The sequence below is a fragment of the Lepidochelys olivacea genome (genome assembly GCF_965140295.1).
Source record: "Lepidochelys olivacea isolate rLepOli2 genome assembly, chromosome: 2".
Classification (NCBI taxonomy): Eukaryota; Metazoa; Chordata; order Testudines; family Cheloniidae; genus Lepidochelys; species Lepidochelys olivacea.
Window position 1 is genome coordinate 255,138,222 of NC_140412.1, and position 24,132 is coordinate 255,162,353.

At 41.6% G+C, this 24,132-nt stretch overlaps 1 protein-coding gene across 1 annotated transcript in view; it reads left to right on the top strand.

Moving 5' to 3' along the window:
- The window catches only part of KMT2C (lysine methyltransferase 2C), a gene marked incomplete at its 5' end in the record, with an annotated part of 338,124 nt that overhangs the window by 237,847 nt on the left and 76,145 nt on the right, over window positions 1-24,132 (top strand). Inside the window, 10 exons of the mRNA XM_084618362.1 lie at window positions 2,303-2,404; window positions 2,571-2,675; window positions 3,916-4,097; window positions 4,418-4,582; window positions 5,187-5,296; window positions 10,615-10,680; window positions 12,632-12,844; window positions 14,989-15,117; window positions 19,013-19,132; window positions 23,942-24,072. Of these exons, the coding sequence (XP_084474488.1) occupies window positions 2,303-2,404; window positions 2,571-2,675; window positions 3,916-4,097; window positions 4,418-4,582; window positions 5,187-5,296; window positions 10,615-10,680; window positions 12,632-12,844; window positions 14,989-15,117; window positions 19,013-19,132; window positions 23,942-24,072 (1,323 nt within the window). The remainder of the gene's footprint in view (window positions 1-2,302; window positions 2,405-2,570; window positions 2,676-3,915; window positions 4,098-4,417; window positions 4,583-5,186; window positions 5,297-10,614; window positions 10,681-12,631; window positions 12,845-14,988; window positions 15,118-19,012; window positions 19,133-23,941; window positions 24,073-24,132) is intronic.

Genomic DNA, 24,132 nt, shown 5'->3' on the forward strand with positions numbered 1-24,132 from the left:
TTAGCCAAGGATTTTAGGTCCTACAATTTTGGATCACCTCAAAATTGTGATAGTTTGATCCTCCAAATTCTAAAGCTCAAATTCTGCCCTCTGGTGCACAGAAGTAGTTCCCATTAAGTTAGTAGGACTTGCCAGCAACACTTAACGAAAAATAATTATTCTTGTAGCTGTGCTGACATCAGTTAGCATTGCCTCAGAACGATGTTTGGACTGGTGAGCTGCTGCATGGGTTAAAAATAGTGTTTAAGCAGAAATGGCATTGTCAACATGAGGTTTATGAGGAATTCACTTTAAAAAAATCCACATTTGTCAACTCAAGTGGCAGTGGGGAAGAAAGGCAGGAAAAGAAAAAGATTCTTTTTCTCAAAGGGTTTTACAGAATCCTTTTGGAGAAGACACCATAAGTACTATTCCTGAAGGAGATGACACTTAGCCACGCAAAATGTTTTCATCCCTAGGACTATGTACTTCATCTTCCAAACTCTCACAGTCCCTATTGGCTCATAGCGCAAGAGTCCTGGTTGGATCATCTAAACTAGCAGAACATCATACATAGGGAGATTTGCCTATAGTCAAAACAGTTTAGCTGTTCATTAATGTTTCCTCCACAGTCTTGAAAAATTATGATAATTATTTTGTTCAACCAAGAGGCAGGGGAACTACACACCTAATTCATGAATCCAGGCAAAATAGTGCTACTCTTAATCAAAGGAACCTAGTGTAGTAGACCCCCTTCATTCAAATAAAAAACAAAGGATTGAAATATCACCATTTTTAGCCCTCTCCTTCCCTATATTTTTTTTTAAAAAGCTCTAATATGAGAAGTTGATAATTCAAGCATTCTATTTAGTGCTATACCAGGTGTGACTGAACATAGAAAAAATGTAGTTAGAAATTATTGTTCAAGCTTATGCATTTGAGAAATCCAGTCATAGTATTATGAATTTGTCAGATGTTAGTTGTCTTTCATAGATCCTTGGTCACTCTGATATGGCTCAGGAGGGTGACAAGTCTGTGTTGGATTTTAAATCAGAAAACAGTGAATTGTCTTGCTTTTCTGGGTTTATTTCCCAGACATAATCTTCTAATAAAGGTTTGTTAGTATCTTTGGCTTATTTTGGAAGCCTGATTTATGATTGTTTATTTATGTAACTAATTGTATCTCATTATTGAATCAGTATAAATATATGTAATGATGTAATTATGTGCAATTACAATGTAATATTGCATTTTTAAAATTCTTGCTGCATTTTGTGAAGACCATTTTATACATAACACATAGCTTTTTAAAGTCTGGCTCAGTTATTTGAAAATATTTTAATGAAATAAGTGTCTTCAGGTCTAAAAGTATGGGAAAATTGTTTAAAATAAAGTGAAAACATTGAGTTACGGAAGCACAAAAACACATTTTAAAAATCCTAATATCTGTCTGGGGGCTTTATGTGTGTTGCCTTCATATAATCTAGATGCTTAAATTGATTTTTGTTTTGGTTTTTTTGTGGGAGGAAATTTGCTTATTGGCTGTGGTCTAAATGTCTGTGCAAAGTTTTCAAACCAGAGTTAATTTTCACAATCACAGTATAAAACCCTATAGAAACCCATGAATGGGAACAGCTGCACAACCTTAACTGCTAGCCATCATTTCTTTAATACAACCGGAGTACTTATCTAAATCAAGTATAAAAAAAAAAAAAAGTAATATATAATTTGCTTGAGCTTCATTGTTCTTCAATTATGGGTATATACTACATCTTTAATATTAAAATGTGCTATTAAATGGGCTTTGTTTATTAATGAGCAAGAATAACAGCAAATTTAGCATATTCAGATAAACCTCTGTTTAGCACAAAGTGCATTTCTGTCAACCTGTTCACTGCCTTCCCATTTCCCCCATGTGGATCCCAAGATGCATAAGAGTACTATCTGGAGGAACGGGGAAGAGAGACTGCTGCAGAAACGTTTGACATCTTTCTTTGTGGTGAGCAAAAGTTAAGCAGAAGGGACCCTCCACATGATGAAAAAAATGGTACAATGTGGCCACCAGTGTGTAACTTCTGGCAAATGTGGATTTTACTGGTGATTACTTTGTATTAATAAACATTTGCACGGTTTCCTGATGAATACCCAGAAATATAGATCTTGAAACCAGCAAATGTTTTTTACAGTTTATGATAGTCTGTATATATTTATATTCTGAAATATTGTACTACTTGTTCAGTTCCAGAAGGACAGTAGTAAACAAGAGTGAAAAGTTTGTATCTTCAGCTATGAAAATATATTCATATGATGTTGTTTTTTGTAGGTCACAACCATGGATGTTTCATCTAACAAAGATGAGGAAGAAAACTCGATGCATAATACAGTTGTACTATTTTCTAGCAGTGACAAGTTCACTTTACATCAGGTTGGGATACCAGTTACTCTGATGGTTGTAATGAAAAAGGATTAAATGTCTTTGTTATGAGTTGAATTATCCAATGTACGGGTGGGGTTTTACTTTAGAGCAGCTGCATAGTGTTGGATGTTGTGTATTTGCCCATCTTTGAAAACTGTTCTTTCTGTTGTTCTAGGATATGTGTGTAGTTTGCGGGAGTTTTGGCCAGGGTGCAGAGGGCAGGTTGCTTGCATGCTCTCAGTGTGGTCAGTGTTACCATCCCTACTGTGTCAGTATTAAGGTAAGTACATTGTTACATTAAAATTATTTGACAATATTGTTTGCATATTGTACTTGAATAGCAGCACCTCATTGCTTCCAGTTTTGTCATAATTAGGAGAGTGATTATCTTGTTAAATATTCTTCAGCTAATGTGACCATTATTTGTATGCAACTTGTGAAAAACTTTAATTAAATGTCATTTTATAGTATGCACTGCCTCAAGAGAAATTAACCTTTTTTCTAATTTCACAATCATAAATAGCACTTATTAATCTAGCTGTTGGTTAAAATAACATGTTAAAATATAAGCTTAAAATCTTAACACGAGCAGAATTTTTTTAAGAAAGAAATTATAGTGCAACTTCATTTGCTAGGGTGTCAGGTTTAGTTGATTCAATTTGTCTGTTGGCTGTCAGAATTGACAGCAACTAGAGTAGTTAATACATTTCAGATTCATTAGTCTAGGAGAGAACGTGAGAAAATTAAATTTGAATGGTATGAGATGACTTAGCAAGCACATAATAAGCTATTTACTGCAGCATATAAACTGTCTGTTGCTCATTATATAAGTGCAGTTATGTAAAATGTGGGTATTTTTTAAGATACCATTGGGTTTTACTTTGCTTTTACATGTGCTTTATGAAATGCTGTGTGCATTTTTCATGAGAATATAATTTGGTTCTGCATTCAGATGATACTCTTAAATTATATTTTAAATAACTTCAAATGGATGATTTGGTTCTACTCACTAAAACCCCAGTGTTAGGCCTCACAAAGAATTTGGAATGAAACAGGATTTTTAATGAGTTCCATCTTGGCTTTGCTACAGGCAAACGTATTGTTGCACTTCCCCATGAGCAGCCTGGGAAAGAGCTTGTGACTCCCATGTTGCTCCGAGGGAGTAAACTGCACTGGTAGAGACCCCAGTACAGCATATGTTCCCAGAATGCTGCCGAGCTATGCAGGCTGTCACACTGTGGTGTCAGAACCTACACTCCAGCCAGTCCCTTCCCGTTCTGCTACTTTCCCCACCCACCTGCGCAAGTAGGGGATATATAGCAGCTTTGCAAAGCTTGCTTCCCTTCCTTTGTTGCTACCACTGATGCAGATAATCAGCACAGGTGCAGCATCTCTTTACACCTCTACCTAGCCAGATCAGCAGTGGACCCAATGTTTACTATATTGAAATAAATGTATACAACATTTAAAGCCTCTACAGTTGTTTGGGAATAAGTTGCACACTGCCTTCCTATCTGCAGATTACTAAGGTGGTGCTCAGTAAAGGATGGAGGTGCCTGGAGTGCACAGTGTGTGAAGCCTGCGGGAAAGCTACAGATCCAGGAAGACTGCTTCTCTGTGATGACTGTGACATCAGCTACCACACTTACTGCCTAGATCCCCCACTGCAGACAGTTCCCAAAGGAGGCTGGAAGTGCAAATGGTGTGTTTGGTTCTGGTGTCAGAAATATTTACTGTTGTTTCTTTTTCATTTCACTGTATCTAAAACTAGTATTAAAATATTTCAGCTAAGTATTTCCAATGTCAGTTTAACCATAATTTCTCTTTTAATTCAAGTAATGTTTGAGGGCAGGCATATATTGAACAAAAACACCTACCAGATTTCTTATTTGATCAGCCACAATTTAATGTGGAAATCATTGTCTTCCATTAATACTGTGTATTGTGCCAAGGATGCTGCAAGTGTAAACAATCTTACTTTGAACCCAAGACAATAAAGACATTCTTGTTTGTGTTTTGCAGGTGTGTTTGGTGCAGACACTGTGGAGCAACTTCTCCTGGTCTAAGAAGTGAATGGCAAAACAATTACACACAGTGTGCTCCTTGTGCAAGTTTATCTAACTGCCCAGTCTGCTTTCGCAACTATAGGGAAGAAGAGCTCATTCTTCAGTGTAGGCAATGTGATAGGTAAGAGTTTCTAACATTTTGTGAAATTATTTTCTATGAGTCACATTTTACGCTAATGATGCAACATGGTACGGATGGGAGGAAGGGTTGTCCTGTGGTGAAGCCAGCTGAAGTGGGACTCAGAATTTATTAATTCATTTTCCAGTTTTGCCACAGATTTCCTGTGCGAGTCTGGGCAAATTACTAAATTTCTCTGTATCTTGGTTCGCTATCTTTAAAAGTGATATTTGCTTACCTCACAGGGTTGTTATGAGTATAAATCTATAAGTACTTGACAGAGTATCATATAAATAGATAAGAACAAAACAGACCATCACATATACAGGCAAAGCAATGCTAAAAAGTGTCTGAACACAAATATAGTTTTCCTTCTTATTAAGGGTGATAGATAATGTAAGGGAGTGTTTACAGTATTTAAACACATGTACAGGAAAAAGCATACATAGAGAACATGGATCATCATTGTTTCTTCCTAAAATAATCAAACTATATAAATATTTCCTTTATTTATTATTACCTCAAAAACCATATACTGATATTTGGGTCTCTTAAATGTTAGCCATTTCCTTTAAATTTTATTCCCCCTCCCCCATTTAATTTCTAGATGGATGCATGCAATCTGTCAGAATTTAAACACAGAAGAGGAAGTGGAAAGCATAGCTGATATTGGTTTTGACTGTACCATGTGTAGGCCGTACATACCACCAACAAATGGTAAGAGGACTTTTGAAACCGATGACTTGGCAGCTGTGCACAATGCAATACAGTAGGTTTGGGAATGTTTTTATGGTTCTGTGCTATGGTTGGTAAAGTCCTCGATCATTGCAGAACGGAGGCTTTCCAATTATTAGAGGCTAGTTCTTTAGCACCCCATAGTGACTGACTGTAGGAGCGCCATTGCAGCATCAGAAAAGATTTAGCAGATTGTCAACGGTTGAGTTATGTGATATAGAGGGGGAATATGACCAGTTTGTTGAAGATGGGTTGGGTTAATATCCATAAACCCTATGCGAGCCGGAGATCTGTTTCAAATCATGGTGTTGGGAAGATGAAACACGGCTCAACTTCCCAGCTGTCAGCTGGGAAAAAAGAATTCATACTCCTTAAAGATATTTGCACAAGAATCTCTGCTTCCAGTTCCAGACAAGGCAAACCTCTCTGAACTTAACACTTTCAGACCTTCTGAGGTAGCAGTAGTGGTATCCAGAGTGTACGTGACCTTTTCTCTATCTTCGACAATTACACACTGCTAATGCCACCACTTCCGCCCCCAGAACTTTGTAGCCAGTTCCTTCTTGACTACCATCAGTGAAAGAACTCTCTGCTGGAGTAGCATCCAAATCACTTAACAGCTGCAGCCATGCTCTCTCCATATTACAGTATTGCCAACCTGAAGAGATAAAAAATCATGAGTTGGACTCCCTTAAGAGATCAAAAGTCATGAGTCCAATCCCCGAAAATCATGAGACTGTTCCAAAAATAATGATTGAAAAAAAAATGAATTGGAGTACGGGGGGTTGTCTGTCATTTGATTTTTGAACCCCTCCCCGCACCCATCCCTTGTGTGCGTGAGCAAGTGAGACAGTATTGTCAAACTTCAATCTCTCGAGTTTATTGGGAAAGTGATTTTGGTCTCTGCTGAAGGAGCTCTCACCTCCACGTCTGCCCATCCCCACCCCAGCAATTCATTCTGCTCCCCTCAATCCAGACTGCACCCCATCAGTTCAGCTCTCCCGCAGTCAATTCCCCATGTCCCCTGTCCCTCAGTTCTGCCTCCCATCAGCTACCTCCCCCCCCTTAGTTCTGCCCCCCAGCTTCACCTGTGCTTTTACTGGGGTTCTTCAGCCTCTTTTCCCAGGCCTCAGAGGGCTGCAGCAGGTCCCCTTCTTCCCCTTCTAGGCAGAGAAGGAGCAATTCCTTCCTAGGCTGGATGTTGCAGGTGTGGGGGAGGAGCAGAGGTGCCCTCCTGTCGCTCACAGGTGATGGGGGAGGAGGGAGTGGAGCTACCCTGGGCTCTTTACATTCTTCCTTCCCCCTGCCCTCCTGTGAGAATGGCTTTGGGCTGCTGAGAGGATGGAGGAGAGCTCTGCCTGGAGCAACACTGATTGGTTATTCTGCCCCAGGAGGCTGGCAAGTGAGTCAGAGAGCCAATCAGAGGGCTCATATTAGCTAGAGGACTATAGCTTCACATCTTATCACAAAACTGGCTCCAGTCCCAGCCAGAATTATATCATGTGAAAAAATTGCACAAGTTGGCAACACTATTGTCTTATTACCCATTCTTTTATAGGACTGACTGACTGATTTCTGCGGCTGATGGTTCTTCTCTTCCTTTGTTGTTCTCCTTGACCACACTGCAGCCTTTGGCATTGTGGGAAACCATTCTGTCTTCTAGAACCACTCCATAATTGTGCAAGTGTGTCTGCTTCTCTCCTGCCATGGTTCTCCTATATATTGAACCATTTTTCATTTGTCCCTGGTGGCAGTGAAACCTCTGCTCTAGAGCTTGTCTTCGCTGCTAAAAAACCTGTGATTTTATTTCGGGATAACCGTCACATGTGAGCTATCCCAAGGTAAAAACACAGTGAAGACAAGGCACATCAATTTTACCATGAGATAAACTTGCCAAGGTTAGTCCTATATTTCCACCTGGAGTTGACCGCAGAAAGCATACCTTGCAGTAAAACTTAAGTGCCTTATCTTCCCTATGTTTTTATCTTGGGGTATCTCAAATGTGTTAGTTACCCCGAGGTAAAAAGTACCGGGTTCTTTTAGCAGTAAAGATAAGCCCTAAGGCTGCTCTTCTGGAAGGTTAAATTTGCAACCTTCTGCTTTGTTCAGTCTAAGGCTATGTCTATGCTGCAGAGTTTTGTCAGCAAAAGGCAGCTTTTGGACACAAAACAGTGGAGGTGCACACACTGCAATGCCACTTTTGGCAACAAAATTCTTCAGTTTTGGCAACAAAATAAAACCACCTTGACAAGAGGCGTAAAGCTTTTTGTGGCAGACTTAAAGCGGCAAAGTGTCAGATGCTGCTGTTCGTTTTATCGCCATAACTGGCCTCCCCCAGTATCCCACAATGCTCACCGTGACCGCTCGGTTTACTGTTTTGAACTCAGCTGCCCTGCCGCCATGCGCCCCTCTCCTTTCAAAGCTCCCGGAAGTTCTGACAGCTGAGTATGCAGCTCAGCTCCAGCAACAAAGAGCAAATCATTAACATGGAATGCTCCTGCTCTATGAACAAAGAGGCAGGCAGGATGTGTGTGTATGTGAGAGACTGCTATACTGGCAGAGCCAGGGAGGGAGGCTGGGGCTGATGTCGGGGGTCTCCTCTTCCCCTTGCCTTGGGACTTGCTTCCCGCAGCTGTCTGAACTTAAAGACAGCATGCCGACACACTCACTCTTCCCCAACACACACTCTGTTTCTGTTTCTCCCATACACGCACATGCTCCCTGTCTCACCCTCTCTCCCCTCCTCCCTCCCACCCCCCACACTTGAGTTGAAAAGCGGCTGACAATCTAGTAGGGTGCCTGTGGAATGATGGGACTGAAAAAGCTGCATCATGTGATGGTATACCTTCCCCATAAGGCATTACAAACCCTTCCCAAAGCATCCTGCAGCCAGTTGCACAGTGGGATAGCTACCCACAGTGCACTGTTCTCTGTGTCGATGCAAGAGGTGCTAGTGTGGATGCGCTCTGCCAACACAAGGAGCATAATGTGTACGTGCCATAGCAGTTTAATTAAAGTGGCATTGCTTTTGGCGACAAAACTCTGCAGTGTAGACATAGCCTAACTGCTCTCTCGGTCATCCATCTGTACTCTGAGCTTAATTACCTTTTTTCCACTGATACTCAACTCTACGTATCTTTCACCATCCCTAAAGACTCCTCCCTAAACACCTTCTTTAGTTCTCCCCTTCGGCAAGAAGAATATCCTTGAAGACCATTCCATTTCTGTCTCCATCCTCAATTCAGATCTGCCATTTCTCTCTATTATCTGTATTAATCTTCTTATCTCAGTTATCTGTAAATCTGTCTCTTGCCACTGTCAAAACATAATTTGTTTGCGCAACTTCCTTGACTTTGTCTCTAGAGACTTCACCTTTGCCATCAACTGTTTGACTATTGCACCTCTTTCCTAATTGACCTCCACAAGCCCCAAGTCTCCACACTGCAGCATGTACATGAATACCACTGCCCACTGTCTTGCTTATCAGTGAAATATACCAAATCACCCCATCCTAAATCACCTCTATTTACTTCTGTTCCAGTTCAAAATTGCCCTTTTTGTTTTAAAACACTCTGTGGACTAGATCAGTTGAGCTCATATGTGAAGTCTGACTCTACTGACCTTCCCACTCCACTCATTAGTATCTGCCTGCTTCTGTCCTTTCCTGTAGTCTCACTGGAGCTACTTTTGCCTTTCCTCCTGCGGCGTTCCTGTTTTCCCTCTATCTCATCACTTCAAAGCCTATTTCCAAATTTCATCTTCAAATGTATCTTTTCTTCCTTACTTTTTCCTGTTCACTTTTGACTCTTGTGTATGTCACTTAATTTCTTTCACTGTTGGGGGATTGTTGATTGATTACTTTAAGTTATTAATCAAAGTGCTTAGCTAATTATTTTGTGATTTTCACCATTTAGCATTCTCAGATGGTCTGTAATTCTGGCATAATATAATTAAAGCTTGTATAAATGACACTGACAGAAAATAAAGTTGTGTTGCATAAGTGTATTATTCAGTGATATTTTTAAGGGAGTCTTGTTGATTCGTTCAGGCCAAACTTTCACTGGTCTCAATTTTTTGAATATTTTCTATGGGGATTATTCTCTAGATTCTAAATATTTCCCTTTTTATTAATCTATTCTCTATTTTGATAAGAAAATAAAAATAAAAAGCTGCTCTTTCAGCAACTTATATGTAAACACATAAGCTGACTTCAAGATCCATAATTGTGTGTATGCAGAGATAGGTGGTTTCTTGTGTAGCTAGGTCCCAAATCAAATAGAGACAACTACATTCTCCTCCATTTATTCCTTCTGCATGGCCTTCTAGGGTTGCCCCATGTAACATTTCATTCTGGAGGTCACAGAAACCTAGATAACAGGAAAGGAGTGGTCATAAATGTTATATTAAAATAATATGGGGTAAAAGTACTTCCAAGCCCCAAAATAGTATCCCATAACTGTGGATCTCCTTGTTTGTTGTTTATACAACACCATAGGTGTGCATGGTGCTTTACAATCCTTGGTCTGAGCTGGTGACAGTCTACATCAGTCACAAGAGCAGACACTATCTCTGCCATACTTGGTAGATAGATGTTTCCCTCAACCCCCTAGCATCATTTCCAGATTGAGTTTCTGCCAATTCACTTTTATTCATGTTCCTATCTTGAAAAATGGTCTAACTGCTCCATCTGAGTTTTACAAGAGACCTAGAGTAGCATGTTCTCTGTATTAGAGCCTCACTTGCTCTCACAATAGCCTCCCATACACATTGTACAATAAGACTGACAGGATAGAGCCCTCTGAAATCCCACATGAGGGAGCTCTTGGGGACAATGAATGATTGACCAGTGCAGTCCTCTGGGAATTCTTTGGAAGGAAAGGAATCCCTGTTCTGTGATACCACCCAGCCCAGCCATAATGTACAATCAGGTTGGCAAAACCTTGCTGTCACCAGCCAACTGCTTGACACTGTAAAAGATTCAGTATACTCACCTGCTCATTGTCCATTAATAGGAGATCACAGCCAATGTAGTCTCCCTACCATACTTGGGTCTGGGAAATCTGAGTGTTCCCGATGGCCCCAGAGTTGCTTGTTAGCCATCTTTTCAATGATGTTGGGAATGCAACCAGAGTAATCATTTTATTTTTAAGGTTCCAGGCATGTGTTGCCAATAATATAAAAGAGACTAAAAAAAAGTTTAAATGAAAATTAGTTGACATTGTCACCTTAAATCAATTCTGCACTATCCCAATAAATGAGTTATTTGATTTTATTTCAATTCACTTAATTTTATTTTTCAGTACCTTCCTCAGACTGCTGTGACCCATCAATTGCATCTCAGATTGTTTCAAAAGTAAAAGAACTAGGTAATTTTTTTAAAAATGTGTAATATTTTGATTATCTAGAATAATTTTAGGTGATATTTTTATTTGGAATATAGAGATTGTTTTCTCTCTGATTTTATCATAGATGCACCACTAAGAATCTTTTATCATTATAAAAGGTATAAGGTTTATTGTTTCCCTTGTCTCCCTTCTCTAGATCTTCTATTATTTGTCACACCCAGTTTGTTACAATTATCTTAAATTAGGCACTGAGCCTGCAAAAATTTAAGCACGTGCTTAACTTGAAGCTCATGAGTAAACAATAAATAATCCCATTGATAACAAGTAATCTCATTTTAATCATTGGGGCTATTCATGTGCTTTAAAATTAAGCATGTCCATAAGTGATTGAAGAATCAGGACCTTAGCCTGTAAACTGCTTAGGGCTTTCTGTGTTTGTAAAGTGCCTAGTACAAGGTGGGCCCAATCTGGACTGGGGCCTGTGGGTGCCACAGCAATTACTGTTGTTTGTGTATACTAGCACCTGGAGGTCTCAATCCGGCCCCATTATGTTTGATGCTGTACTTGCATATAGTAAAAGTCGGTACCTATTACAAGGAATTTCCTGTCTTAAAAAGAGTTTGCAATCTATAAAAAAAAAAATGATACAACAAAACTGTTGTACAATACAATGAATAAAAATGTTGCTGTAACTATTTGGGTTATTTCTTCACTAGAGAAATATCTTTTTAATAAATGATTATATGCACAAACCACCTGTAGATGGGCCCTTTTGGGATGTTGTGTAAGAAGACATTTTTGTTCATTTGTTTAAAAGGAGTGAATGTTACTGTTTGTCATATTGAAATATCTGTAAGAGCTATGTTGTCCAGACGGTATTTAATTAGCCTCACTGGTGATTACCATTATTGAGCTGTTTGCCTTTGTATCGCCCCTGAATGAAGGTTACCAAACTTGGACTCTGCTGATTGCCAGAGGAAATGAATTTGAGTCAAGGATCCCTGCCTACATTGAGAACTAGGGACTGTCAGCACATGCTTATCACCACACCTTAATAGCCCTGTCACGTCACTGGAGAGAGGCAGTCTCACAGGTTTCAAGAAACCTGGGTTCAGTTCCTGGCTGAGAGTTTGTCTACAGTTGAAATGTTGCAGTGGCACAACTGCAGTTGTACCACTGTGGCGCCTCAGTGTAGACACTGCCTACACCGACAGGAGGGGCTCTTCCATTGGCATAATTAATCCGCCTCCCCGCTAAGTGGTACCTAGGTCAACAGAATTCTTCTATCGACCTAGTGCTGTCTGCACCAGGGATTAGGTCAGTTTAATTACGGCACTTTTTTCACCTCCCACAAGCAACGTAGCTGGTCTACCTAACTTTTTAGTATAGACCAGGCCTCACCCACAGACTTCTTATCTGACTTTGGGAAAGTAACTTAATCTACCCTGATCTTCAGCTCCCCTTCTGCAAAATGGGGGATAATTCTTCCCTACCTCACAAGGGTTTTGTGAGGATAAAATCTATTAATTGTCATGAGACATTCCAATACTACCATGCTTGAAGACCACATAAGTATCTAGATAGACAGGTGGCAGAAACCAAAAATATAAGACTGGTCTAGTTATATGAGTATGTCAGGAAGGAGTCCAGCTCTGGATACCTTTTGAAGACATCAGCTGCTGTAATGCAACCATTCTTTTTAATGAGTTCTTGCAGTGTGTCATGTTGTGTTACTGTATTTGACATTACACTGTAAATTATAAAGCTTTGTCTGTAATTTATAAGATAGTGTCAGGTACCTCTGTATTATTTATACTGATATCCTTCAAGTTCTAGTGCTTAGAATCTGTCATGCTTTGACATTTATGTGAATGGTTAACTCTTTAAAGAAGTGTTCAAATAATTCATCCAAGACTTGAGTCAAAGTATAAAGAGTTTTATATTCCTGTTATGATTCATGTAATTTGTATAGACCCACCGAAGACATATACCCAAGATGGAGTCTGTTTGACAGAATTGGGGATGTCTCAGTTACAGAGCCTCACTGTTACAGTGCCAAGAAGAAAACGGACAAAACCAAAGCTTAAATTGAAGATAATAAACCAGAACAGTGTAGCGGTGCTACAGACACCACCAGATATCCAATCAGAGCATTCCAGAGATGGAGAGATGGATGACAGTAGAGGTAATGGTCAGTATGTGGCATGTTTTCAGTTTGATATTTGTTGCAATACATGCATATATTTGTACATGTGGCTGTATTTTAAATGTATTGTTTACTGCTCATATAGGTGCTTCTGTTTCACTCTCATGCTAAATGGTTAAGATGGAGTAACTGTGCGAAACATGATTTTCAGTGTTGGTAGCTGTCCATTTCAAGGAGCTGGACCTTCCTATTACTTATGTTCATGTTCCATCTATTCCATAGGCACTGACTCCGTGGGTGCTCCAGCCCCGGAGCACCCACGGGGAAAAGTTAGTGGGTTCTCTGCACCCACTGGCAGCCAAGCTCCCCTCACCCCCCGCTCCACCTCCTCCTCCACCTCCTCCCCTGAGCGCACCGTGCCCCTGCTCCTCCACCTACCTCACAGCGCTTCCCACTGTCAAATAGCTGTTCAGCAGTGCTTAGGTCATTCCAGGAGGGAGGGGGAGGAGTGTGGACGCGGCGCACTCGGGAGGAGGCGGAGAAGAGGCAGGGCAGGGACGGGGACTTGGGGAAAGGGGACAGAATGGGGGCTGGAAGCGGGCGGGGACTTGGGGGAAGGGATGGAATGCGGGCAGGGCAAGGGCATGCAGGGCCGGGGGGGCAGTTGAGCACCCACTGGAAACAGTGGAAGTCGGCCCCTATGAACTATCCCATACAGAAACCATGTCTTTAAGACTAACAGCAGGGGCAGCACAGAAGGTCTAGCTGCCCTTCCATAGGACACCAGCGCTACAACTGAAAATTTTGCACACTATGGGGAGTACACAGTGCACTCTGAGACTCTCAGCCCCAGAGCAAATGCTGTTAGAAAGTTGTAGCCCCAGGGCTTAACAAAGAGACATCCAGACTTCCTGGCTTCTTTCAAATGTGATGCTCAAAAGTAAGGGTGAGATGGCGTAAGAGGGTACTCAGGGATAGTTGAATTTCTTGTTGGGGGTGTCTCAACTCATCCTTCTCTAGATACAAAGAGGATCTGGGGAGGGCATGGAATTGCCATTTCTGACAGAGAAGAAGTTGTTGACCCCAGTCGGAAGCAGCACATTCTTTTACTTCCCTGGCCAAGTGAGCTTTTGTTTGACTCCATAATCCCAGACAGGACAGAAATTGGATTGGAAAATGGATTGTATCTGGTTTAAGTGGAGTTCACTGTATATCCTGATAATTGTATTGTGGACTGTCAAGTTAATCCTAAACCTGAGGAAAGGGTTACTAAATACAGGTGTGAAAGTCAGGAAATAAATTACACAAGTGTCTATTGAAAGTGGAATGCAGCCACTTTCCCCCACCTCACCACACTCTGAAATGCTTTCTGTTTATGCAACATTGTCTTGCTGTTAATCAGATTAAATGTCATAAGAGGCTTTTTGTAGATATAGAGAGTTCTTGAGATAAAGTGATTATTTAACTGTAGTATGGTGTCATGTTAAGTTGTTGATATAAGTAGCAAGGCAGTTGTTTGATTGGCATATTTTTAATCGTGATCTGTTGTTGGCTGGAAGAAATGTGTATTTCTGGATGACAACTCTGCTTTTCTGGCACAGTGGAACTTTCTAACATTAGAGTAAAGCTTGTCTGTGTGGGAGACAGAGCTTTCTCAGGGGCAGACCCAAGACCGTGGAATGAACTCTCAAAAAACTGAGGACCATCCCAAACCTCACCACCTTCTGCTCCAAGTGCAAGGCTCACTCTTTTGACCTGCCTTCTCTACAGAAACAGAGAGCAATGTGTACATTTAGCAAACAAACAAGAAAAACAACTCAAAATAGAACCCTACCTAAACAAAATACTACATTGCACACATAATTACCCCTTTGGGAAGAAGATGAGAAAGAAAACAAACTGAATATGACAGATGTTAGTCACATCACTTAAAGCGCTACTTCAGAGCCCTCAGATCCTACAGTGATGAGGGAAGTATAAGAAACTCAATAGAATAGAGCTATGCAGAATCACAGATTCATGTAGATGGAACATTTTACCACTATACACGCCCTTGCATTGTCAGTTTCTCACAAGGAAAATCTAACTCTTAGATGTTTTTGGAAATTCCACTCTATATAGGCTATATGCAAGCATTTTCCTCCTCCTTTTTGGTTTAGTTTATAATTCTGTCTTTTCTCCAGAAGGTGATCTTATGGACTGTGATGGAAAATCAGATTCCAGCCCAGAACGAGAAACTGTGGATGATGATTCTAAGGTGACAGAAGGAGCTGATGGGGTCAAAAAGAGAAAGAGAAAGCCATACAGACCTGGTAGGGTACATAATGTAGAGCATTTTGTATCAATTTGTTTGTCACGTTTAATTTTTCTACTATGTAAATATTCTATTAATTTAGAAATAGGAAGGCTAAACAGCATGTTTAGGAAAGGCTTCTTTGGGTGGTTCATTCCTCATTGTGCAATGTAGTAGTTTCTTCTATTATGGTTAAAAGTAATTTACTGTCTGATTATCCAGGTATGTTTTCTCAGGTTGCTGCACAGCAACAGTCCTGCCCTTCTGCTGTAAGTACTGGTTCACAATTCAGATTTACAGCCAGTTATGGATTATTTAACTTGAGAAAAGAAAGCACTGTGCTTTTCTAATTGGATATATATGTTGCAGGTAAACGTACATGTATGCTGTATTGTATAAAAATGTGTATCTATGGCTCAATGAAGTATGTGTGTGAGGCTTTTTGCTTCTTTAAAGAGAATACTTTTGTAGGTATCTACTACCTGTTTTCTGAAGTGTGTGATGAATAGGGCCCTACCAAATTCTCGGCCGCAAAAAACGCATCACGGACTGTGAAATCTGGTCTCCCCCATGAAATGTGGCTTTTTGTGTACTTTCACCCTCTAGTATAGTATAGAGTAAAAGTATACAAAAGTCAATAGTGTTCCTCAAACTGAGGGTCCTGACCCAAAGGAGACTGCAAGGCTATTGTAGTGGGGGGTCGCGATCTTGCCACTCTTACCACTGCACTGCATTCAGAACTGGGCAGCTGGAGAGTGGCAGCTGCTGGCTGGATGCCCTGCTCTGAAGGCAGCGCCCCGCCAGCAGCAGCCCAGAGGTAAAGGTGGCACACTATAGTGTACTGCCACCCGTACTTCTGCACTGCTGCTGGTGGCGGCGGTGCCTGGACAGCTGCTGCCACTCTCCAGCTGCCCAGCTCTGAAGGCAGTGCAGAAGTAAGGGTGGCAATGCTGCGACCTCCCTACAATAGCCTTGTGACCCCCGCTTGGGTTGGGACCCCCAGTTTGAGAAATGCTGACTTAAGAGCCATTGTGATCATGTAGACCGACCTCCTGCACAATGCAGGCCACAGAATCTCACCCACTCACTCCTGCGATAAACCTCTCACCTATGTCTGAGCTATTGAAGTCCTCAAATCGTGGTTTAAAGACTTCCAGGAGCATAGAATCCTCCAGCAAGTGACCCGTGCCCCATGCTACAGAGGAAGGCAAAAAACCTCCAGGGCCTCTTCCAATCTGCCCTAGAGGGAAATTCCTTCCCGACCCCAAATATGGCGATCAGCTGAAACCTGAGCATATGGGCAAGATTCACCAGCCAGATACCCAGGAAAGAATTCTCTGTTGTAACTCAGATCCCACCCCATCTAACATCCCATCACAGGCCAGTGGGCCTATTTACCATGAATATTTAAAGATCAATGAATTGCCAAAATTCTATTATCCCATCATACCATCTCCTCCATAAACTTATCAAGTTTAATCTTAAAGCCAGATAGGTCTTTTGCCCCCACTGCTTCCCTTTGAGGGCTATTCCAAAACTTCACCCTTGTGATAAGGGTAAGTTTTTCATACTGTCTGAACATGGTTCAGACTCGTATGCAATTCAGTTGTCAGTTGTTGGGTGAATCAATCACCTTGCATTTATTGATAATCTTTGTAGTTACAAATACTTATTGGACAATTGGAGCAAAAATATTTCCCTGAAGTTTTAAATAAGGATGGGGTACGGGACGGGATGGAAACAGCATGTTGAGAGCTCTTTTTGTTTAGAATATCACCAGGTTCAAACATCACTGGGATTTTCAGTCTCTTAGCATCGAATTTTTAAGTTCTCGACCATATTGACTTCATAGGCACCGACTCTGTGGGTGCTCTGGGGCTGGAGCACCCACAGGGAAAAATTAGTGGGTGCTCTGCACCCACCGGCAGCCAAGCTCCCCTCCCCGCCATCGCACCTTCCCCTGAGCATGCCACATCCCCGTTTCTCCGCCTACCTCCCTGCGTTTCCCGCCCAGGCGCTGACAAATTGGCAGCGTTAGCACGCTCTGGAAGCGGGGGGGGAGCGGGAACGTGGTGCGCTCAGAGGAGGAGACGGGGAAGAGGCAGGGATTTGGGGAAGGGGTTGGAATAGGGGCAGGAAGGGGGCGGAATTGGGGCAAGGCCTTTGGGGAAGAGGCGGAGCAGGAGTGGGGCTGGGGGCAGAGTGGGGTTCGAGCACCCATGGTAAAGAGGGGAAGTTGGCGCCTGTGATTGACTTTACAAACTGCATCCTTGTGATAACACAGACTTTTGGCTGCAGTAAGGGTTCCATGCTGAGAGTCCTAGACAATTGTGCTATCAGAGGTAACTCAGCCAGTGGCCCCCCTTACTCTAAAGCTAATTTGCACACAGCAGTTTTATGGTTGTCTGAGGGACACTGCACAGAGGGTGGATTACCTTGTCCAAATGACACAGTTCTTCAAAATCACCTAGCCAAGAACCCCAAATACACTTTACCCCTCATTGCAGCACACATCCCTCATTTTGCCCCCCACAAAAATCTTCTAACTCAACACAAGTCTCACACAAATCAGCACTCTACCTCCCAGCACAAAACAACCCTCACATAAATCAACACAACTCTCATAGAATATCAGGGTTGGAAGGGACCTCAGGAGGTCATCTAGTCCAACCCCCTGCTCAAAGCAGGACCGATCCCCACTAAATCATCCCAACCAGGGCTTTGTCAAGCCTGACCTTAAAAACTTCTAGGGAAGGAGATTCCACCACCTCCCTAGGTAACGCATTCCAGTGTTTCACCACCCTCCTAGTGAAAAAGCTTTTCCTAATATCCAGCCTAAATCTCCCCCACTGCAACTTGAGACCATTACTCCTTGTTCTGTCATCTGCTACCACTGAGAACAGTCTAGATCCATCCTCTTTAGAACCCCCTTTCAGGTAGTTGAAAGCAGCTATCAAATCCCCCCTCATTCTTCTCTTCTGAAGACTAAACATCCCCAGTTCCCTCAGCTTCTCCTCATAACTCTCCCAACATAACACACACATTCGCCAACCCTCACTTATACTTACCCGAAACACATAGCAGCTACATGTCATCACCAGTACCAATATAAATGTGCTTATATTGGTGTAACTTACGTATAGGCGTATGGGAAAGAGAATAATCCATACCAGTAAAAGACACATTTTATACCAATTTAACAGTGTCCACACTAAGGAGATGTACTAGTATATCAATAAAAAATTGACATCCATAACCAATGTAAAAAGAAAAGGAGGACTTGTGGCACCTTAGAGACTAACCAATTTATTAGAGCATAAGCTTTCGTGAGGTACAGCTCACTTCCTCAGATGCATATCGTGGAAACTGCAGCAGGCTTTATATATACACAGAGAATATGAAACAATACCTATTCCCACCCCACTGTCCTGCTGGTAATAGCTTATCTAAAGTGATTTCCAGCACAAATCCAGGTTTTCTCACCCTCCACCCCCCCCCCCGGATTTGTGCTGGAAATCACTTTAGATAAGCTATTACCAGCAGGACAGTGGGGTGGGAATAGGTATTGTTTCATATTCTCTGTGTATATATAAAGCCTGCTGCAGTTTCCACGATATGCATCTGAGGAAGTGAGCTGTACCTCACGAAAGCTTATGCTCTAATAAATTGGTTAGTCTCTAAGGTGCCACAAGTCCTCCTTTTCTTTTTGCGAATACAGACTAACACGGCTGCTACTCTATAACCAATGTAGTTATACCCATGTGTGTAGACCAGGCCTTAAGGAAAATATTTCTGTGTTTTGAAGAAGTCCTTGTATGTGGGCAACCAAAAAAATGTCCTCATGGCTTTTTCTTTGTTTCCATTTTTATCTGGGAATGTAATCTGCATCTGCTTGTATTTTTTTTCTTTGATAGGTATTGGAGGATTCATGGTACGCCAGAGAAGTCGTACAGGGCAGGGTAAAACTAAGAGATCTCTCTCCAGGAAAGAGTCTTCCGGCTCTGTTTCTGAGCAGTTGCCTAGCAGAGAAGATGGTATGTACTAACATTTATTTGTTTGTAAATTATTGCCAATGCTTAATTTAGAAAAATGATGGAACTAGTTTTTTATCTGTTGCTGTCAGGAGATTATTGCAGTGGAAAAATGGTTACATGATTAATGTTGTCACCTCATTTTATGAATTTGGCTGCTATACTAATTCATTTGTATTTACAGCAGTGTCTAAAATTCACAAAAAGACAGAACTAGAAATGTCCTGAAACACTAATAAAATGTTTCAGGTTACTAAGACACAGCTAAGAGAAACAGTGTGCTCTAGTAGAGTGGGCACTGTACTGGGACTCAGGAGACCTAGGTTCCATTCCCAGCTCAGCTACTGACCTACTGTTATAGCTTGGACCCCCTACTGACAAATGGTTCCTTTTGTTTGTATAACGGTTGTATTACATGTAAGGGTATGTCTACATTTAAAACGCTGCAGTAGTACTTCCGTGTAGATGCTACCTACCACCACAGGAGGGCTTCTCCCATTGACATTGGTAATCCACCTCTTCCATCAACCTAGCACTGGTCTGCCCCAGGGGTTAGGTCGGAATAGCTACGTCTCTATGGGGTGTGGATTTTTCACACCCCTAAGCAATGTTGCTATACCATGAGTGTCTGCTTTGTAAATGTTCTTTTAATTTGGAATAGGATGTCTGCTCAGCCTGCTGTGAAAAACTTCCTTTGCCTGTTCCTTACATACTATAGCATATGGGCCCCTCTTTTATAACCTTCAGACATTGCTTTAACACCTGACAAGGTGTTAACTGCATTCGGGTGGCACTTCTGTAGTTTGATAGGTCATTTTTTCACACCTTAGCAGCAGGGCCTGACAAAGGGCACTCAACAACCTGGCTAATCAAAAAGACTGATTATATCATGAGAATAAATGAGGCCCTAAAACAATAAGTGTGTGTGGAAGGGGGTTAATTATCCTAATTTTATTCATTTAACAGTTACTTCTGTCGTTGATATGTTTATAAGAAAGTATGGTATTTGCATCTGTTTGAATATCATAAACACTTTTCCAGACCCCTTCTGTGGTTGAGATACCTTCTTTTCTGAGGGTGGATTTTATGGACTGTAGAACTTGAGTAACTGTTCACTAATGTGAGAAAGGGCTGTATAATCTAGCCCAATAATTCTCACCTAGGGGTACACAGAGGTGTTCCAGGGGCTTAATCAACTCATCTAGATATTTGCTTAGTTTTACAACAGGCTACATAAAAAGCACTACTGAAGTCAGTACAAACTAAAATTTAACAGAGACAATGACTTGTTTATACTGCTCTATATACTAGACATTGAAATGTAAGTACAATATTTATATTCCAGTTAATTTATTTTATAATTATACGGTAAAAACGAGGAGTTAAGCAATTTTTCAATAATAGTGTGCTGTGACACTTCCGTATTTTTATGTCTGATTTTCTAAAGCAGAAAGGAGTACTTGTGGCACCTTAGAGACTAACCAATTTATTTGAGCATAAGCTTTCGTGAGCTACAGCTCACTTCATCGGATGCATACCGTTTTTTGCGAATACAGACTAACACGGCTGTTACTCTGAAACCTTTCTAAAGCAGGTAGTTTTAAAGTGAGGTGAAACTTGACAAATCAGACTCCTGGAAGGTGTACAGTAGTCTGGAAAGGTTATGAACCACTGACCCTTAAGTATTAAACCATGTATAATATAGCCCTTGAACTGAAGTCAGCGTGACTGCTTGTGGAGCACAGGTGCTAAACTCCTACAAACTGATTATTAGAACCTGATCCTCACGGCTTGTCTACATTGGCACTTTACAGCGCTGCAACTTTCTCGCTCAGGAGTGTGAAAAAAGGAGGTTGTGGAAACTCCTTCACTGGTGGTTTTCAAAGGGAGGCTGGATAGGCACCTGTCTTGTATGATTTAGATGCAGCAAATCCTGCATCTTGGCAGGGGAGTAGACTTAGATGATCCTTGCGGTCCCTCCTAACCCTATGATTCTAAGTTATGCATATCTGATAATGACAGGGGTGGGGGTCTATGTGTGTGATGCACATTTACTTGTTAGGAAAAATCAGTTTTGGAATACTGAGATAGATCTTCAGCTAGTTTAAATCAGCATAGCTGAATTAAAGTCAATGGTGTCATGCAGGTTTATACCAGCTGAGAGTCTGGCCCTTAGGACAGGTCTACACTACCAACTTGCATCGGCACAGCTCTAAGCTGGGAGAGATCTCTCCATGAGAGGCAGTAGCTATGTCAGCGGGAGAGCTTCTCCAGACGATGTAGTGCTGCCTACACAGGGGACCTAAGGTCGGTGTAAGTACGTCGCTCAGGGGTGTGGATTTTTTACACTCTTGAACAACGTAGTTCTACCTAAGTAAGCATGTAGTGCAGACCTGGCCTTAGTCTCCAATGGTGATCTCCTGGCGTGTCATTTGGTGCCCTCTCCTGTTTCATCCCCTCTTGTGTGCTGGCAGCAAAAACACACACTCAAGCAATTTTGAGATCAGGGTATTAGTACATTTCAGTCTGTTCAGAGTTGCAGAACAGCACAGGGCATGGACAGTTACACAAGAACAGGAAAGGAGAGAAAGAGAAAATACAAAGAGGTAGAGACCATACAAAAACACGGAGAGACAATTCAGTGTCAGAGGAATATAAAACAGAGGAAGATAAAAATCCATAGCAGTGGAAGAGACGAAAGGGAGAGAAGCAGAATAGTTCAGGCAGTACAGAATTGGGGAACTGTACAGGATTTAGACAACTAAACTGCAGAGAAATAGCATAAAAACAGCACTAATGGAGACCATACGAATGGGAGAGAAGGTCCCAGGGGATTGACAGAATAACTTCTGGTCACTTCCTTGGCTGTTAAGCTCACTCGTAGGATAGACTCTTCTTACTGCCTACCGAGACCCTCTCTCTCATGTCATTATCTTAAGAGTTCAAAATTTGTCATAAAATCTATAAACCGTGACTGTACAACACTAAGACATAACGACAGGGTTTGGCTGTAGCGGTTTTGTTAGCAGTGTATCTACAGTACAGTATAACACATTTTATTATATAACAATGTAGTTGATTTAGTGATTTTCCTAAGTAAATTCCTGCAATTAGGCTGGGCACTTCACAAGTGCAAAACGTTATTTTTTAAAAGTATTTCAATTAGTTGTAGTGACTCCACTTCTTTGTCTAAATAAACAAGTCAATGGGAGAGTTGTTATTCTGTAATGTTTTGCAGAAGAATCTTTGTTGCCTCTTTTGGAATACAATAGCTGAATTATTCAGAAAATATTTTGATTGCTTCAAGGTCCTCTGTGTGGTTTTAGTATAGACTTCAGCACAGAGCTACGAAGGTATTCAAAAAATAAGGTAAGTAGCATAGATTACAGGAAAAAGCCTGCCCTAGAGATAAGAGGCAAGAGCACTGGTGCTTCAGAATAACAGGCAGGTAAATTATCTGGACCTGATTCCACAGATTTCACCACAGAATTCTGGAACAGTTAGCAGAGAAAGGAAGCATTAGTACGCTTTATTCCCAACAAATTGTGGAAGCACACTAATAGGAGTTAAATGCACATCAAAGAGAGGATAAACTCCTTAGTGGAATGGAGTACAACTACTTCTGTTCTTGTGTAGGAGGCTGGTCAAAGCCTGTGGCTGGCCCATGCCAGCCAACTCAGGATCACGGGGCTCGGACTTTGGGGTTTTTCATTGCCGTATAGACTTCCAAGGTCGGGCTGGAGCCTGGGCTCTGGGACTCTCCCACCCCACAGGGTCCTACCTGGAAGTCTACACAGCAGTGAAACAGCCCAAGCCCCTTGAGCCCCAGTCATCTGTACAGTCCAGGCCTGTTTTTTTCTTTGCTGTGTAGAAATAACCAAAGAGGTTTTAGGAAGTCTCTGCTTTTTCTAAGATCCATGAACTGTAATGTATGGTTATGGTCAGAAAAGTGACTATGTAAAAGTGGCACCTCCTTTTGCAATGGACCTGTTCCCTGCATACATTCCAGGTCAGCGCTGCTTGATTTCTTACTGTTACCATTGCCAAATTAGCACAACTAGGAGAGCTGGGCTGGATACTTTTCTGGCTTATGAATCATTTGGTAGGTCTACACTTATGGCGACGTATAGAGTGCAGACTCTGCATGCCCAGCCAGCCTGCATATAAGTAGCAGTGTAGAAGGTGAGGCACTGCTTAGGCAAGTAGACTAGAGTGCCCTACATGCCTGAACCCCAGAACATGTAGCCTGCATGGCTGTCTACATGCCCAAGCAATAACTCTCCCCATCTACACTGCTATTTTTAGCAGTATAGACTCCTGCTGCCTCCCAGCTGCTGGAGCCTTTCTGCACCACAGTGAAAAACTCTGGCAAGTAGGAAAGGCTCTGGCAAGGGGAAGCAGTAAGGAAAGGATCCCCGGAGCCAAAGCCCACAGCCTCCTCCCTGCCAGAGCCTTTCACTGCCCCATGTAGCTACACACCACAGTATGAGTGTGGATGCAGCAGGTAGCTACATGAACCCTACCCTCCACCACAAGTGTAGGCAAGATGATTAACAGAATTGTCACTTCTCAGCTTTATTTAATTATGTTTCATTTTGAATCAGCAAATTCAGTATGGGAATTGAGAAACAACAAAGATGCAATCCCATAATACCGTTTTTACAGAGACCCTTTTCAGAGCAGAACTGTACTTCAGAGAGTTAGGCTGCATAGTACATATCATCCCTCTTAAATAATAGACATCAGATGTGTATAGTGGGCCAGAGATATAAAGAGAATTGTAATGTATTTGTGCATGAATGTTTTTTTTAGGTTGGACTGAACAGCTGCCAGATACACCGGTTGATGAGTCTACTCCTGTTTCTGAAAATACTGAGAAAATAAAAAAGCGTTACAGGAAAAAGAAAAATAAACTTGAAGAAACCTTCCCTGCATACTTGCAGGTACACAGTCATTGCTATCCATTATGTGCTATTTAAAACTAATGTTTGCATGTGTTGAAT